We start from the raw sequence: 18,084 nt of genomic DNA on the forward strand, positions 1-18,084 counted from the left end.
AAATCAACATACCATCTCCTTAAAGTAGAATATTGCTTTCTTGAGGAGACCTCTTCCAAACCCAACCCTGGGATAAGTCCTCCAACCAGATGTCTGCATTGCATCCCGTACCTAGTAGTCATCATATAATAACTTATTTAAACCAGCCTCCCCTCCTAGACTTTATATGTGGAGAGGGCAGGGCCCATTTCTCCTGTGCTGCTGCATTCCTATACCTAACCCAGTAATAATGGCAACAGCAACCACCAATTGAGAATGTATCACATCCATGTTGAGCCCTTTACACTTACTACTGTTATCTTGTCATCATTTTATAGATGAGAAAACCATGGCTGTTTAGTTAGAAGTGGCGGAATGAGGATCCCATTCAATAAAATACAGTATCACAGCCACTTGAGCCACTTCCAAGAACTTCCACCCTATTCATCCAACTTATTTACCATTCCTCCCTCCTTCAGGAAAGCACTCCCACTTATTTTCTCTTGATCATATAATGCTCATTATCATCTCAACACTTCACCTTTATTCTCTCACAATCCTCTGCCATTTGTCTAGAAAAATGATTCTCAAGTTAATAATTAAACAAAATCAATAGGGTACCTATCTAGTAAAATGACAATTTTCTGAAAACATAGAGAACATAGAAAGATCAACACCAAGACTAGTATAATTGAAGTTTTGAACTTACTAAAGAATTTGAGCAGTCAAGCAAAAAAAGAAAATCCCTTATTTAGGGGAAATTTCACAAGACTTAGGCTTCTCTATGTCAATATTTACAATATTCCCAAGAAAAATGTAAACTAAGAATTTCATATCTAAATTGTTTTTACTGTGTAAAGGTTACAGATAAAAATATTCAAATATGCAAAAATTTAGAGGAATTTTTCCATATGTCTTTCTTGAGGACACTATTAAAAAACTATCATTAATTTCTGCCAAGAGATTACTGAGAATGTTTGTCTGTTTTCAATGTTAAAATTGTAGAACTAGAGAGAAAGAAGTGTGCAAATGGCAGAACAGAACGTAAACATTATATATTCCCACAATGTAGAAATGAAACAACTAATAAAACTCTCGAAGGTAAGGAGAAAGAAGGCATGGGATATAGAATAAGTTCTCTGGTCATGTAACCTCTAATGGTTGGCAATCAAGGCCTATCAGTTAAAAGCTGAACTGACACATCAAATAGAAGTATAAGCATATTTAAAACAGTACAAGAGAAAACTCTTAGGAAAGATAATATTGGCTAGTATTAGAGGTGGAGGGGAGACTACACTCGTTTTAAATATGGTTCGTATGGCTGCATAGGGATATGTGCCTGTAATCACTGTGACCCAGGAGGCGAAGGCATGAGAGTTTTAAGTTTGAGGACAGCCAGCCTTGGCAATTTAGTGAGATCTGTCTTAAAACAAAAAATAAAAAGAACTGGAGTTATTGCTCAGTGGTAAAAATCCTTGGGTTCAATCCATAGTAGCAAAAACACCAAAAAAATAAAAGAAATTGCTCATATGAAATTATTAATGGCTGCAAAGAATGTTACAACTGCCAGAACAAAAACTACCCACAAAAGAAAGCATATCATATATTAAAATACCTTAAAATTCACCTAAATAGCAAAATATAATTAAAGTAAGGTACAAAAAAAAGGGGAAGGACAAATTTCTGAAACTTATTCCCAAATTTGTTCCTTTATAAATAAAGTTTTATCTTTCACAAAACAATTGCTAAGATTGCCTAAGAGCACCTTGTTATCTATCCAAAGCTGAAAAAAAATAGTTTCTAATTAGAGCTCATAATGACCTATCAGCTAGACAGGACCACAGAAGTTCTCTAGTCTAAACTCTCATTTCATGGGTAGGAAAAGACTGAGAAAACTCTGATTTAGTCCAGGTAATTCCAGCGTTAATCTTACATCGGCCAACATTTCAAGTACCTAATACCAGTTGGTATCAACCATATTACTTATCATCCTGGGATTTTCTTAAAAAAAAGTTCCAAAATAGTAGATTGTTACTTTTCTTACAGAAAAAGTCAATCCATCCAATCAAAAGACACACACACACACAAACACACACAAAAATAACCATTTGCTCAGTTCTAGGGACAGCATAATATAGTGGAATACTGGCAGTTCAGCAAGGCTGCCCAGGTTCTAGTCCCACACTTAAAACCTTTTCTAGCTATGTGACCTTGGGCAAGTTGCTTCTGCTATCCTTGCCTCAGTCTTCTCACTGTGAAACAAGAATAATAGTTCCTACCTCTTAGGGTTGTTAGGAAGCTTTAATGACACATATAAATAAAGTTCTTAGAGCATGTGTGACACAGTAAATATTCAATATATATTATTTATTATTTCCACTTCATAGGTATTCTTAAATGGTAGTTCCTACAAAAAGCATAAAACATTGTTTTTTTCTTGGAACCTAATTTTTGTGCTACTCTGAAGAATGAGTTATTTTTCCAAACAAACAGATACAAGACATTTGATGTGTTTGTTATTTTAATAACAACACATATACCATGTTATCACCATGGAATGTAAGTTCAGGTTAGACAAAGGAATTTTATAAGTATACTAAAGCACGCTGTAGTTTACCAAAGCTTGTGTATAATGTCTGACCAGACTAGCTTGCTCAAAACCAGCAATCACTTCCATTTTAGGTAATTTGTTTAACACTTGCAATTCATACAGAGAAAATAAATATGCTGCACACATTAAACGGCATTCTTAATTTACCTTTGTATTAGCACTTAAAATACGTATTTCTCTTTCAAGATAACATTTAAAAATTATTCTAATACAACAGCAAAAATATAATTCTGCAATTATAAAAGAGCTAAAGTGGAACCAATAATTAAGTTATTATGTTTATAAGTGTGATTCTGAAATAAATACTACTTCTATGCAGTTCTGTTGTGAGCTTTCTAGGTATGGTTTAAACACACACATACTCTCCCTCCCTTCCTCTCTCTCTCTCTCAGTTGTGGGAAGATTTACAAGTTATATTTCATGCACGTTTGTGAAATGTGAAATAGTTCTTTAAGAGCCAACTAACACTAAAAAACTGAAGTTCTTAAATCAGTTCACAAGGCAGGTAGAAAAGTTAAATTAACTGGGTTAAGTAGGATTTCCACCCAACATTCAAAATATGTGTATGATATTCTGTAGTAAACTGGGAGTAATTCAGGCCTGGCCTTCTGTCTTCTTTAGAAGTAATTTCTGTCATAAGCATTTAAGAAAGTGAGTGTTGTAACACTATCCAGTGTATGTTTCTTTTGTGTTAACTTGACTTCCCTGAATGATCCAGTCAATGAAGTCATTAATAATTTGATAACCAGGCAAATCAAGTGGGCAAGAAAAGAAGCCATTATTCAAAATACCGTGTTACAGCCTGAACCCACTCAAGGGATTTATTTTTTGACATAAACATATAACTTTAACATAACAAAAACAAGCACTTCCAACAAGACCAAGACAGCATCTCTTCTTCTAAGGTTTAGGTTTTGCCCAGAATTCCTTATACAGGGAATAGCCCATACCTAGAGAAAAAGAATGCTAGTTAAGTATTAAAATATTCTCTTCAATAGTAAGAAAATACAAAACATTCACAGAATAGCTAAAAATAGTACCCTTGCTAGTAAGATCCTATTTTCCTAAACAATTTAAATTTCTAAAACTCTTTTTATAAATAATTTCTCAAGGCTAGTATATATCACAATGTTACAATATTTGTTTTAAAGATCAACAAATATTGATCTAGCATTTTTAAAAGGAGTCACAATGTTGCCATAACACCAGATAGTCAATAAATTATAGCCAGGTGTGGTGGCCCACACCTGGAATCCCAGAGGCTTGGAAGGCTGAGGCAGGAGGATTATGAGTTCAAAGACACGCTCAGCAAAAGCAAGGCACTCAATGACATCCTGTCTCTAAATAAAAATACAAAATAGGGCTAGGGATATGGCTCAGTGGTTGAGTGCCCATGAGTTCAATCCTCAGTAGCCTCCCTGCCAGAAAAAAAATTATAATGCCAACCAAAGCATATATATATAAACATTTTAAAGGGCTGGGGTTGTGGCTCAGCGGTAGAGCATTCACCTAGCACATGCGAGGCCCTGGGTTCAATCCTCAGCACCACATAAAAATAAACAAATAAAGGTATAAAAAACATTTTAAAAATCTTTTTCATCTTTTAAAACTCAGTAAAATAGCAATCAGGTCTTTCTCAGAAAACTGATGTTACTACCAACCCTATTTGCATGTCTAGATTCTTCAATGAAATTATAAATTCAGTGATAGACTTTAAAACCTAAATCCTTCTTTAAAACCTTAATAGGATATATCATAGACAGTAAAACTGTATCACACTCTAATTATTTTTGTTAACTCAATTTTTAGGTGAAAATGACTTGTATTTTCAAACTGCTTCAAGGTCTGCTAAAAGTACCTCTCTTGTTTTGTTTTTTGGGAAACCACAAATTTGAAATTTCCTTTAGGAACCTACCCAGAGTCATCGCTCCTACAACAAAGCCTTGGGCTGCCACACGCATGTGAATCAGATGAATAGACATTTTAGTATTTCCCCTGTTCTTTAATTTGTATAATCCATATGCAACAATTGCTGCAAAACCTGCCATTCCTGTAAAACAAATAGTTGTAAATATGTTAGATGCATAGGGGAAGGGGACCAAGAGGATTTTAACATTAATCAATGTCTTTTCTATTATTTCTATAAGATAATTTATCAGATCATTAATTACCTGAACACAAATAACAGTTTTAAAAAAATTTTCCCCTAGAATCCAAAAATCTATAATTGATAGCAAACATTAGCAAATTCAGAAAGTCAGGGTTATTTTTAAAAATGTGGTTTGTGGAGCCACTAAATAAAGTCCTTTAAAGGTGTATCAGGGAATAACAGGAATTAAGCTGATGATTATTAAAACACAACAAGTATGCTCAATATCTTATATGTTATGGAATGAGTTTATAACTCTTCCTTCCTGTCCTACTGCTCTTCCTAAAGGCAATAACTTAAAATCACAGAGACAATCTATACTTTACCAGCACTGAGAGATCTTGCCTATATACTTCAAAATCTGAGATACTATACTGGAAAGTATAGCACTGCATAGACAAAGCAATAGAGCAATACTAAGAGTTTGAATTAAATAAATAATGACCCTAACATTCTATGCAAGGCCAAGCTCTCAATCATTTAGAAGACAAAAAACATTCAGGAATGAAACGATCTTGGATGTTTTCAAAGTGTAATCACCCATGTACTTATATAAAACCTTGAGGAAATAAAATAAAATAAAACAGACAGTTCAAGAAATTAATAAGTGAGAAAGAAATAAACAGAGTGTGAGATATGGTGGTAAGCAATAGAGTTAGTAAATCCTATGAAAAATACCTGGGTGTGATGGAGGAAATTAATAATAGTAAAAATTAATAATCTGAAATTAAAGTTATAATTATTATGTGTGTTGAAAGTCTTAAGTTAGGGAATGATTTACGTTCATTTTAACTTTTGAAGTAAGTGAAAAAATATACCCCAATTAAAATTGTAAAACTAACTACCAGTAGTATAAAAGCTGAACTTCCAAATCATTAAAAAAATAAATAAACAAAAGAACAAATGAAACAATAAGTACAACAAACAGAAAATAAAGTATATAGTAGAAACAAAACTAAGAGAACTTATTACAATAATATCAACATAGGTTAATGTCCTCTTCTAGGTTGAAAAAACAAAACCTGGACATATTCTTCCAGGAGACATAACTAGTTTACACTAAAGAGTTAAAAATAAAAGAATTTGCCTAGATAAGACTAGGCAATGCAAACAAAAAGAAAGCAGGAGTGTCAATACTAATATCAAAGTAGAATTCTAGGTAAAAAGCACTGATTATGTCATACATGCAGGCATTTTATAATAAAAGGTTAGTTCATAAAAGTAGTCATAAACTTTAACTTAACTAAATTATAATATTTTAAAATAAATAAAATTCAATATTTTAATTTAAAACACAGAGAACACCTATTCTTTCAAATGTCTAAGAAGCTTTGGCAAAATGAGAACATGTATTATGCTACAAAGAAACTTTCAAATTCCAGAAAAGCTGTATTCCAAGATTGTAAACACAAAATCAAAATTTAGCTATCAAAATAGCCATATATACACACCACTAATCACTGAGAAGTTAAGTACTTCTACTTGAGTGTGGAGGTTTTAGGAAATTCAAGCAATTACATTAGCACAGAAAAGGATCAAGAGTACAAGCTCTAGGAAGACTAACCAAAGACAAAGAAAATCAAAAGACACCATTAGAAATGAGAAAGGATTTAAGGAGAATGGAGATCTTAGAATGTGGTACATTTATCAGTTTCCATTCAAACCTTTTGTGTCCTTAAATACAATTTTGTAGTTTTAATTTCTCTAGGTAAACATTAAATATTCCTAGATGTTTTGTGAGGCATTCATGAAATTGATTTCAGTTGTTCTTCACTTATTTTCTTAGATTTCCTATACAGAAAGTTAGACATATAAAACTATATGTAACTATCTGTATAGGAAAAATACACACACACACACACACACACACACACACTCTCTCTCCCCCCTTCCTAAAGTATGTACAGCTTTTTTCATGTACTTATACAACTTCAAACAACAAAAATAGTGTTCACATATATTCCTGTCTTATTTATGACTTTAAAGGGTATGTTTTTAATGTTTCAACTCTAAGTATAATTTATATTTCTTTTTGATTTCTGGAATAAACTTGATTCTAATACATTGATTTTAAAATTTCAATTGAGATGACCACGTAGTTTTGTATTTTATGTCTTCCAAGGGACTGCATGCCTATGTGACTCACCCCCAGTAAAACCTGAACAACAAGGCTTGGTGAACTCCCCTGGATGGCAGTACTTTGCATATGTTGCCACATGTCATTGCCAGAAGAATTAAATGTCACTGTGTGGACTCTACTGGGAGGGGATACCTGGAACATTAGGCTTGGTTTCTCCTGGACTTTATCTCACAGGCCTTTGACTTTAACCTATAACCTTTTGCTATAATAAACCATAACATGACTCTAATAGTTTTTTTGAATTTTATGAGTCTTGCTAAGTCATTGAGCCTGAAGGTAGACTTGGGATTCCTCAACTCCTCACTGATATACAAGTTAATAAGATGTCTGAATATACACAGAAGAATTTTGTATTTGGTATATTTCAATAACATAACAAAAAATATTTGAAAATAAATTCTTTTAGGATGTGCTCAATGAATAAGCTTATCATGCTTTCATTATTTTAAGCTTATAGCAGACTGAGTATTAGAATATCGAAGTCCAACTTACCAATAGGCACAAATGGTGCTTCTTTAGCTTTTCGGATAAATTTAGATCCCTGATCTTCATCATATGAAGAAAGAGAAACATCTGTGTTGGTTGACATAGTGATTGCTTGAAGAAACTTCCTGAAAGAGAATTTCTATGAGGTTCTGTAAAGGCATCTAGAACACTATTCAATACCTGAATGAATGTAAATATTCCTAATTTCCATGAGTAACCTGATATGTGTTATTCATGAACTTTGAAAAATATTTTTAGAAATTACTATTTTAAATCTATAGCCATCTTTAGAGTTGTATATATTTGTTACTCCATAATTTTACCTTTTCTCCCAAACAACCAATTTCTTTTAAATGTCATCATACTGTTAAAAACAATAAAAATTATTAAAAATTGAAATTACTTTTTTTGGGCTATCTTCATCTTTAGTCAACTTGACATATTTCAGTTACTCAAACCAAAGTGATAATTCCTACTGACTCTTCAATATCATGTTGGAAATTCTATTAAGCACTTTAAAGTATAGTTAAACACAGTTTTAATTGCCCTCAACTGCTGATTTGGTAACTCCAACATGCCACCTTTGAATATTTCCACTGTATTACACTAATCTCTGCTACTGATGGTGGGATTTTTTTTAAAAAGATTATTTCAAATGGCCAAATTTTCTACCTATTTTATTATTTATTCCTTTTAGAGACAAAGACTTATTTTAAATAATGTTGCTAGAAATGGCTCCTTTTAAAAATACTTTTTTCTTATATTGTTCCTTTAATGGTACCCAAAAAAGCAAGTGACCAGCCTGACACTTATCTGAACTGCCCATAAACTTTACCCTTCAGATAAAATAAAGAAGTCAAACACAATACATAAGTGCACTGACCATCCCATTATCCATATAAAATCCTACCTTCACTTCTGAATTTCTCATGTGCATCACACTCCCTTCAATAAGAGAAGCCCAATTCAATAATTTGCTCTTCGAAAAGGATAAATGGCTGTAAGGGCCCTCAAGAAAATGCAATTCTAAAGGGGGTGGTATTTTTAGTATTTCTTTAAATTAATTTATTTGTTCTAATTTGTTATACACAACAGCAGAATGCATTTCAATTCACAGTACATCAAGGGCATGTTTAGTTTGAGAATTGAATTCATCCCTCAAAGCCCCACCTCCATTGAGAAGAACCATCTAACAAAGAAGAAAATTTTGCAGGGGAAAATTCAAATTAGACTTTTTTTTTTTTTTGGTATTCCATTATTTCAAAAGTGAATAAACTCTTATTAAACTTTATTATATACAAAGCTTAATAAGGTCCAGGTCCAGAATGCTTGGTATATTTAAAGAGATAAATATAAATACTAAAGGAACTAATGGTTCAAAAACTAAATTTAAAAAGAGAAATGAAAATGTGATTAATTACCAATAATAAGAGACAAAACTGAATTTCAAAGGAGTGATGTCTAAAGAAGGCTTGAGAAGTTTCACAAAGAAAAGACTTGAGATTTGTTTTGAAGAACTAAACAGAGGAATTTAACACTGAGTTTATTTTAGGCTGGGATGTTTATTAGCTGCCTTCATACCTATTCATAAACTAATCAAATATATAACTGTATGTATCACAAATCCTCTTTCCACCTTTTTTTTTTCAATGCCACATTGTAATGACATTAAATCTCTTAGATTTTCTCTATACTTCTGGCCTTTGCAAAAGCTGATTCCTTTTCCAATGACAGTTTTCTTCTCTCTCCCCACTTTCTATCTCCTTCGGAAACTTTCTTAGCTAACCCCTATTTTTTCAGGTTTTGCATCTTAAGTAGCTTCCTCTGGAAAGTCCTCTTTGATTCTTCAAGTCTACAATATGTACTTTGGTTATGCAATCCTATACTTTCTGTATCTATCTCCATGATTTACTGCAACGACCTGGACAAAATGTTTGTTGATTAAAATAATCAGTCAATATGAAAAAACCAAACTGTATATACTTAAGTGATAATTTCTTTTTTCTTTAAATTTTTTATCTTTATTTTATTTTTATATTTATCTTTATTTTCTTTTATTTATTTTTATAAGAATCGAACCCAGGGCCTCGTATGTAGGAGACTAGTGCTCTACCACTGAGCCACAGCCACAGCCTCATTATTTTATTATTCATATATCTATGAAAAAATAAATGATGAGCTAAGGTCTTGGTTTCTTGCAACCTCAAGAGACAAAACTATTACAGACCACAATACATTTTCTTTTTAATTTTTAAAGGTTTTTTTTTGTAGTTGTGTATGGACAACATGCCTATATTTTGTTTATTTTTATGTGGTGTTGAGGAATGAATCCAGGGCCTCACCTATGCTAGGCAAGAGCTCTACCACTGAGCTACAGCCCCAGCCCTCCACAATACACTTTTAAAAGACAAAAACTTCGGCAGATACTTTTTCCTCCTTTGCCTTAATTATTCCCAGGCTAAAATATCACTTGACTATTGTCTTTAAAAATTAGAAAGTTGGTGGGTTTTCCTCTAATTATTTTACATGTGGATGACTATAATCATCCATAGGTCCATTAAGCAAAAAGGTTTTCTCCTTTCAGGAAGGAGGGAGATAACTCTCTCTTTACTGTATATACAAAGAAGAACAAATGAAGTCTGTCATTTTTCATTACTCATCTATGATTCAGACCCTGAAATTTGTATGAGTAGGATATTTGATTTAGCTTTCTGAGAGAAGCTTCTGCAGTTAGAATCAGGGTGTAGGGCTGGGCACAGTAGTACACACCTGTAATCTCAGTGACTCTGGAGGAGATGGAAGAATGATTTCAAGTTCGAGGCCAACCTCAACAATTTAGTGAAACCCCTCCCCCCCAAAAAAAAATTTAAAAAGGACTGGGGATATAACTCAGCAGTAGAGCCCCTCTGTGTTCAATCCCCAGTACGGGGGTGCAGTGTGGGGGGAAATCAGGGTGTGGAAAACCTTGTGGTTATTATTTGCTTTAAAAAACTAAGGATTAGGAGCTGTGGCTGTGGCTCAGTGGTAGAGCACTCGCCTGGCACAAGTGAGACACTGGATTTGATCCTCAGCACCACATTAAAAATAAATTAAAGGTTATTGTGTTCATCAACTAAATATATATATATTAAAAAAAAAAACACAAAAGAACTAATGATTATCTCTCTCTGATCCATAACACATCATGTACACATTTCAGGATAAAAGTCAGTAAAGATGAATATTAAAAATCTAACACATATCACAGAGTTGTTGTTCTAAATTCAAATTATATCTCTATTATTTTTATAAATGATATAATTCTAATGTAGTCTATATATTCTATTACCTAAAATACTTTCTGAATATAAATTTTTGATAATTGTCTTAATGCCACCTAGAGTTTCTCAAGTATTCATGATTTACAGCTACTAAAATTGAAAATGTCATTCTTAAAGTTTCAAAGTCAATAACCACAAATCATATAATTTAAAAGCAACACGCACCAGATGATTATCGATACCCTTATTTTATAGGTGGGGAAAGGGTTCTGAAGGATTATATGAATTGCTCAAAACCAGGAATACATCTCAGGAAGAATAGAATCAGAACTAGTAGGATTAGATCCAGCTTTCCTGATAGAGTCCAGGGTTCTTTTGGGTTGACAAGAGATTACTAATTGATGCTGGTATAAATTTAATCTGAAAAAATAAAAGTACATTCTTTAATTAAAACCCACAAAACTCTCTTTGAATTGTAAAAAGTTGTGTAAGGCATGTCTACATTAAATAGTCTTATTCCCTCAATATCTACTCCAACAATTTTTATTTCTTTGATTTTCAATCATCTTTTTCACTAATTTTCCTTTAGTATCTCATTCACCCACAGTGATTACTCCAGATCTGCCAGAAAGTTGAACAGAGACAAAAAGAGGAAATGATAACAAGATATTCAGTTTGTAAACACCAATTATTCTGTAAGCTTACTACTACTAGAAGAGGTGAAAGGGAAAATGAACTGCCTAGCATAAGGTGATGTAAAGGATCTGGTCAGAGTAACTATGATCTAATACAATGCGTCAAACTTTGATTCTGCATCAGTCACCTGTCAGCTTGTTTAAAATGGCTGCCAATGCCCCAGCCTGGAAATTCTGATTCAGATGATTTGGGACAGGACCCAACGAATCTGTATTTAAAGAGGCCCCCTTGGGCTGGGGATGTGGCTCAAGCGGTAGCGCGCTCACCAGGCAAGCGTGCGGCCCAGGTTCGATCCTCCGCACCACATACAAAGATGTTGTGTCCACCGAAAACTAAAATATAAATATTAAAATTCTCTCTTAAAAAAAAAAAAAAAGAGGTCCCCTTAAATGATTCTGGTGCACAAAAAAGTATAAGAGTATCTGCTATACAGGACTCCGAATTCATGTTGTGCTGAACTACTTCAATTTTCAGAACTTTGCCACCAAACCGGTCACACTGAAAAGTGCCTTGGTACTTTCTGAAGCATAGATTCCTTTGGTGGGTATTACCCAGAAGAAGGAAAGAGCTCCTTCCAACCAAGAATAAAAGCGAAAGGCGAATAATACTGCTAAATCATTTTGGCTTCTCACAGTTTTGAACTCACGCTACGCATTTGTAACCTCCAACTGGCAGGTTTACTTGTCAGAAAGAAATTTTAATGCTGCTACAGATGGTTTATACCAGGCCTTAGGCCTTCTCACCTTCACGGCGTAGGATAGGGTCGCAAAGGATGGAAGGAAACACCGGACTGGGGATCAGGGAAGCTCTAGGTTGGAAGATCCTCTGGTTCTACGCCCTTTCCTCAACCTTTCACCCTCCTGTCCTCTCTCTTCCCGTGACCTTGTCAGGGCTCCAAGGCCGGAGCGCTCACGCTCACTATCCCTCCTCAGCCCCGGATCCCAACACGGTTCCGAGCTCAGGGCGTGCTCAGGCTCCTCCTCCCCACAACCGGCCCCAGTAGCATCCCCTCCCCAGGGCCCCAGGGTCTCACACTTCTCTTGATTCAATCCTCTCTGCCTCCGCATCCGCTCGCCGAAAGGACCCGGCCTTGTCTACCAACCCTTCCTTCCCACGATCCGCGAGACCCGAGGCCGCCAGCTACACGTTCCTCCCTTGCCCCGGTCATCGCTCCCCTTCAGCCACCGGCCCCAAACCTCCCAAGATCCTTTAGATCCATTCAAGCGCTGCCCGCTTTTTCCGGGGCCGCCGTCGGGTGCGCCGACTCATAATGCCCGCCTCACGACCCTCTTACCGAAAGCGACAAAACCCTTCACCACCGGACCCGCTTGTGTACCCAGTCCGCGCGCCCCGTCCGCGCGGCTACTCCAATTCCAGCCCACAGCCCATCCCAGCCAATCAGAAACTGGCAACCGGTCGCGGGGAGGGACGTGTCCCCGCGTTGCGTGCGTGTGTGCACGGCGCGTGAGGCTACCGGAGCAGATCCCGGATTGGCTGGGGCGTCGCGGGCGGGCGGGGCTCACGTCCCTGGCTCTTGCGCCTGGTGCGTGTTAGACGTGAGGCCTCACAGTTGAGAGTTGGTAGTGGGTTGTTCTCTGGTTGCTGGAACCGGTTCTGAGGCTCCTCAGATTTCCTCTCCCTTTTCCCTTCCGGGAGCGGGAGCGAACTTCGCGTAGGCCAGGTTCTGAACCCAGCCGCCTGCGGAACGCCGCAGGCATGGAGGGGTGGGCGGTGAGCACCTGGGTCGCAGCTTCTTCTCGGGAGGCGGCGAGTGCGACGGGAGCTCGCGCCCGTCCCGGGGCGGCGAGGCTGCTGAGCTTACTATCCATTCCGCTGCCCTGGCGATTATCCGCTCTGAACTTGTGCAGTCTGGTCTCTTTGGGGTCCCTTCAAGTTTACACTCCAGTGGAGCAGTGGCCGCTAGAGTAGCGACTTCATACAGGGGTGGGGAGCTTTAAAGAAAGTCAGAGGCTGTGGCTGCCAGTTTCTGGGGGCAGGACTCCTTGTTTGTTCATAGGGCAGATAATCAGTGAATACTGACGAATTGATGGAAAACGTTGACGATTGCATTGTGGAGATATCTGTGAGTAAATTGGAATTTAACAAGGCTGACTGCTAAGTGCTGTGGCATACAGGTAGGTACTAAAATCATGGGCTGAGGATTTTGAAAATCATTTGAGTTAAGTCTTATTGGAAACAGTTCATGCTATGTATGATAAATTAAAAATTCCATACCTTGATTTTTGTGGTAGCTTTCACTACCCGAAGGGGAATTTTTTTTTTTTTTTTTTGATCCTGGTATTTCCTTGCACACTATTTGTGCTCAGTAGGAACCCAATAAAGGTAAATGAAGTAAGACGAAACTGCTGCAATAACTGGAGCACTTTAAAGATAAGCTCAGGAACTCATTTAGGATTATTAAAATTAAAGCACCCCACTGACTAATACGAAGGTAAACCAAAAGTCATTAAGTCCTTTGATTCTGGAAATACAAAATCTGACAACCACAAAGACCAAAGATTAGTCATTCCTGAAGGGGATTCATACACTTTACTGCTAGGTAACTTGTTTAGTTCCAGAGAATGAGATAAGGGGTCAAGCAAATCTGAGTGGGGAGTCCCAGATTGGCAACATGTTAGCTATGATCTTGAGTTTAACTTCTCAAAATGTCATTTTTTTTCACTTTTAAAATGGGTAACAGTTGTGATGGTTAATGAGAAAACACATGTAGAGTGTTAGCTATTGTGTGAAAAGCAGACCTTGCCCTCTAGGAATTTATGTGGTAAGTATATGCACCTATAAAGCCAATTACTGTTAGACATGATATTGGATATAAAGTCATATAGCTACTAAGTAACAGAGTTCCAGGATGGTAAACTAGGAATTTTGTTTCCACAGCAGGTTATTTTTTAGAAGTAGAAGTTTTATAACTACTGAACTCATTACTCTAAACATTATATATAATATTATTTAGAGTTTAGATAATTCTGGGATGACCAAGCCACATAGGTAATTTAAGTAGAGTTAGGTAATGCACTTCCTTTGCAGCTGTGACTATGTGGAAGATACACACTTGTGTCCTCAAATCTTTCTCTTGAGACTATTATGCATTATTTGACATAATTTTCATCGATCTGACCCAACTTGAAGTGATATTAAATTTGAAGGAGAATAAAAGATTCATCTTTTGACAAAAGTATAACAGCCCTGTCAGTTTGGGTTAAGGGAGAAAGTATGAACTGAGTCAAGAGAGGATGTCATAGAACATTAAAAACAGCACTGACAGATATTTTCTCAATTTCAAAACAATGCATCATTTAAAATCATTTTTATTGAGATTAGTTACATAAATGGTATGACTTTCAGTCCAGTCTATTAGTATTTGATTGAAATATGAATCAAGTAACATGTAATCAGTTTTTGGATGAAATTGTTTAAAAAGTTGGGTGAGTAAGTAAATAGGCCTCATTTCCTCTTTTTTTTTTAAACCACAGATATATCATTGCCCTTTCCTATTCCCCAGATTTGTTCAGTGCCTAACAGTCCTTGTCTAGCTAGGGGTGTTACAATAGGACCGCATTTGTTGTGGCAGGCCCTTAAGGAAATTATTGGGATAGATACAGTTTTTCCTCAGGTAATCATACCTTCATATTATTACTTTTTCAAGAGAGATAAAGTGTAAATGTTTATGAAAGATTTTAAACAACACATTTCTAAATTTTTTTTGAAGATTTAGACTTGTGTTATTAAAGGGACCTTAAAAATTATCTAGTTCACTTTTTATGCAAATAGAGATTTTGAGAATTTAAGTGAATGATTTAAGTGACACAGGCAGAACCTAAATAAATGAGCCTTCCTGAGAACCAGCCCCAGGTCATGGGGTCAGACCATTTAGTATTGTAAAGTTGAAATGCAGAGTAAAATGAGAAATCTTTTTTTTTTTAGAGATAGAGAGAATTTTTTTAAATATTTATTTTTTAGTTATCGGTGGACAAAACATCTTTATTTTATTTTTATGTGGTGCTGAGGATCGAACCCAGCGCCCCACGCATGCCAGGCAAGCGCACTACCACTTGAGCCACATCCCCCGCTTCAAAAGAACTCGTACACCTGAGAAACCTTTAATGAAAGTTTTTAACTTTTTGATTTACATCCTTGGATGTGATAAAGTGATTGATTTAAACAGTTATGTAATGTGAACAATGCTATTAATGTTGGTCTTGATTGAAATGAGCTCTATTTTAACATCAGGGCCATCAGAAAAAATAAGATAATTTTCAAATCAAAATTTGTCACAAGAGCTATAGTATGGCCTTGTTTTGATTTTGATTTTTTTTTTTTTTTTTTGGTTGTTGTTGTTGTTTCCTAGGATTGAACCCAGGAGCATTTAACCACTGAGCCACATCCCCAGTCCATTTTTAATTTTATTTAGAGACAGGGCCTCACTTAGTTGCTTAGGGCCTAACTAAATTGCTGAACTTGGTTTTGAACTCGTGATCCTCCTGCCTCAGTCTTCCAAGTCACTGGAATTACAGATGTGGGTGGGCCACTGTGCCTAGGGATTTTAATATATTTTTAAGTAAGTCTGTTACAGTGGATAATATTAAATTGTGTCAGTTTGCCCTCCATCGTCTGTATACAAATTCAAGAATTTGTAACTCTAGTACACTATGCCTTTATTCTTTTATGTACTGTTTAAATACTCACTGTTTCATAAAATGAAAACTCAAAACTACCTTATTTGTTAGGAAGTTGTATATTTTCTGATCTCTGGCAAGGACCAGAACGTGGAATTTATTCCATAGTGAGATGTTTTTAAGTTTTACATCAATGACCTCAGTTTCATCCTGAGAAACTTTAATTCTTGCAAGTTAGAACATATTACAAGCTTAATGTAATAATAAGGGACTTCTGTTTGTGCCAATTTACTTGCGGTTTTGTTGCCAATTTGTGTGAGAAATTATTTTTCTGTTTAGTAGGTAGATACCCAAAATTTTGATAAATGTTGATAAATATCTGAAACAGATGGGCGGGGGGTGTGACATGCTGGGAAGCACTTTACCACTGAGCTACATTCCCATACCAGAAGACTTTTTAAATGGAAATTGTTCTTCTACACTTTATTCCATATCATGTTATAAGAAAACAATAGCAAATTTACATTTTTTATAATGTTGACATTATAATTGTTAACAAATGTGTAAGATTATTATTTCATTCTCTTTACTGTGTGTCATTTTGAAATCTAATTGATGCAGAAGACTTTAAAAATGATTTGGGTTCTAAAGTATCAAATCAACTCACCTATAGTTTATAGAACAAAGAAAAGCAGTGCAAGAATGTCTGCCAGCCTTGTTCTTGTCCCCTCTTCATAGAAACTTCTGTAACTTCTTATGCTCCAAGTAGCTGTCTAGACATCATCATATCAACTGCAAGAGAAATGGGCTTCTAAACTCAGATGTCTGTTTACGCTAAGGCCCAACGTAAAGGGCATTGCCCTTTTCTTGTCATCCTTTTAAAATACTGTGCTGTCTTTGTTGAACTTTGTTTAAAACAAATGATTGGTAATATCTACAGGTATTTTTAAACCAGAGTTGGGAGTCACCATCAGCAATTATTGAACATTATTGTGCTGGGTATCTGCACTGGATTCAATCTGCTTTGAAATAAGTTATAGTGTGAGTAGGTCAAAGGAATGGGTATATAGACCTAGTAAAGATAGTCTGTAAGCGCTTTGAATGGAATTTCAGGTCGATATCATAGTAAATGGAACAGTTTCAAAGGCTTCCTGGGACTAGGATTTTAATGGGCTCTGGAGAATAACTAGAATGCAATTATATTGGGAGGGTATTTCTGAAGGAGCAAACTGGGGGCAGAATGGAAGTAGACTATGTAGCTCTGCTATGTAGCTCTGTTGACAATAAGTAGGAAAAGGAAAATCTTTGTGACCAGAGTCAGAATAATGGAAAGTAGACTTGAGTAACAGTTGGGAGGACCTTAAATGCTAATTAAAGAACTTGGACAGTGTTCTATTAAGTGTCCCTTGAAGGTTCTGGAGCAGGATGTTGACAAGAGCAGGGTGCATATGAGCTTCTTGGTAGTAGAGTAAAATGGATGAGATCTGTCCATTCTCTCATGAGAGGCAGTGTGACACTGCTTAAGACCACAGACTCTGAAGTTTGCTTTGCTTCTGTGTGATCCCAAGCAAGTTATTTAATCATTCTGTGCCTCAATGTCTTCATTTGTACATTAATAAGGACTTACCTGGTAGAACTCTTAGGGAGTGTTAATAGTACCTAAAGCCTAATATTGCCTGGCACGTAATAAGTGCCTTATGTGTTCATTATTATATTTGGTGGGGCGTTGGTTTATAGATTTTTTTAGGTCCCACTTAATTACCTATAAACAGTAGTTTCATTTTGTGTGTATAGTGTATGTATGAGCTTTACGTTTGGTTATGGAAGATTTCCATAAAAATGATAAATATAGGATGCTCAGAACTAGTATGGTATACTTGAGCAAAAAAATAAGCAAATAATAGGTACTTTTTATCTCTAGTTTACATAGTCTCCTATTTTTATATCACTGGTTTCAGTCAACTGTATAAAATATTTTTTCCATTAGTAACCACAGTAACAGTAGGATTTATGTATTTATGTCATAGTGAACAAAGATATTATATTTAAAATATTTTAGTCTTTATGGATTTTTCCACTGATGCACTTAGTATGATTTGTTTTTGTTCAGGGCAGTAGAACACCTA

At 35.7% G+C, this 18,084-nt stretch overlaps 1 protein-coding gene across 3 annotated transcripts; it reads right to left on the bottom strand.

Moving 5' to 3' along the window:
- Positions 1–3,385: 3,385 nt before the first annotated feature.
- On the bottom strand, positions 3,386–12,723 carry Higd1a (HIG1 hypoxia inducible domain family member 1A). 3 transcript variants are annotated; one of them, XM_076844187.2, is made up of 5 exons: positions 12,616–12,714; positions 10,851–11,045; positions 7,372–7,490; positions 4,506–4,640; positions 3,386–3,540 (listed from the first exon to the last, which is right to left on the bottom strand). In XM_076844187.2, the coding sequence occupies exons 3-5, from the start codon at positions 7,466–7,468 to the stop codon at positions 3,491–3,493; spliced, it is 282 nt and encodes a 93-aa protein (XP_076700302.1). In that variant the 5' UTR covers positions 7,469–7,490; positions 10,851–11,045; positions 12,616–12,714; the 3' UTR covers positions 3,386–3,490. The 3 variants fall into 3 exon arrangements, with proteins under 3 accessions (XP_076700302.1, XP_076700295.1, XP_076700309.1); XM_076844180.2 differs by lacking the exon at positions 10,851–11,045 and having other exon boundaries at positions 12,616–12,723; XM_076844194.2 differs by lacking the exons at positions 10,851–11,045; positions 12,616–12,714 and adding an exon at positions 12,065–12,200.
- Between the last annotated feature and the right edge of the window lie 5,361 nt (positions 12,724–18,084).

This window comes from Callospermophilus lateralis, chromosome 1 (genome assembly GCF_048772815.1).
Source record: "Callospermophilus lateralis isolate mCalLat2 chromosome 1, mCalLat2.hap1, whole genome shotgun sequence".
NCBI lineage: Eukaryota > Metazoa > Chordata > Mammalia > Rodentia > Sciuridae > Callospermophilus > Callospermophilus lateralis.

Coding starts and splice junctions, on each gene's coding strand:
- Higd1a (XM_076844180.2), bottom strand. CDS start 7,468: ATGTCAACCAACACAGATGTTTCTCTTTCTTCATATGATGAAGATCAG. Junction 4,641..7,371: donor AGCACCATTTGTGCCTATTG/GTAAGTTGGACT, acceptor TTTGTTTTACAG/GAATGGCAGGTTTTGCAGCA. Junction 3,541..4,505: donor TGTAGGAGCGATGACTCTGG/GTAGGTTCCTAA, acceptor CTTTTTCTCTAG/GTATGGGCTATTCCCTGTAT.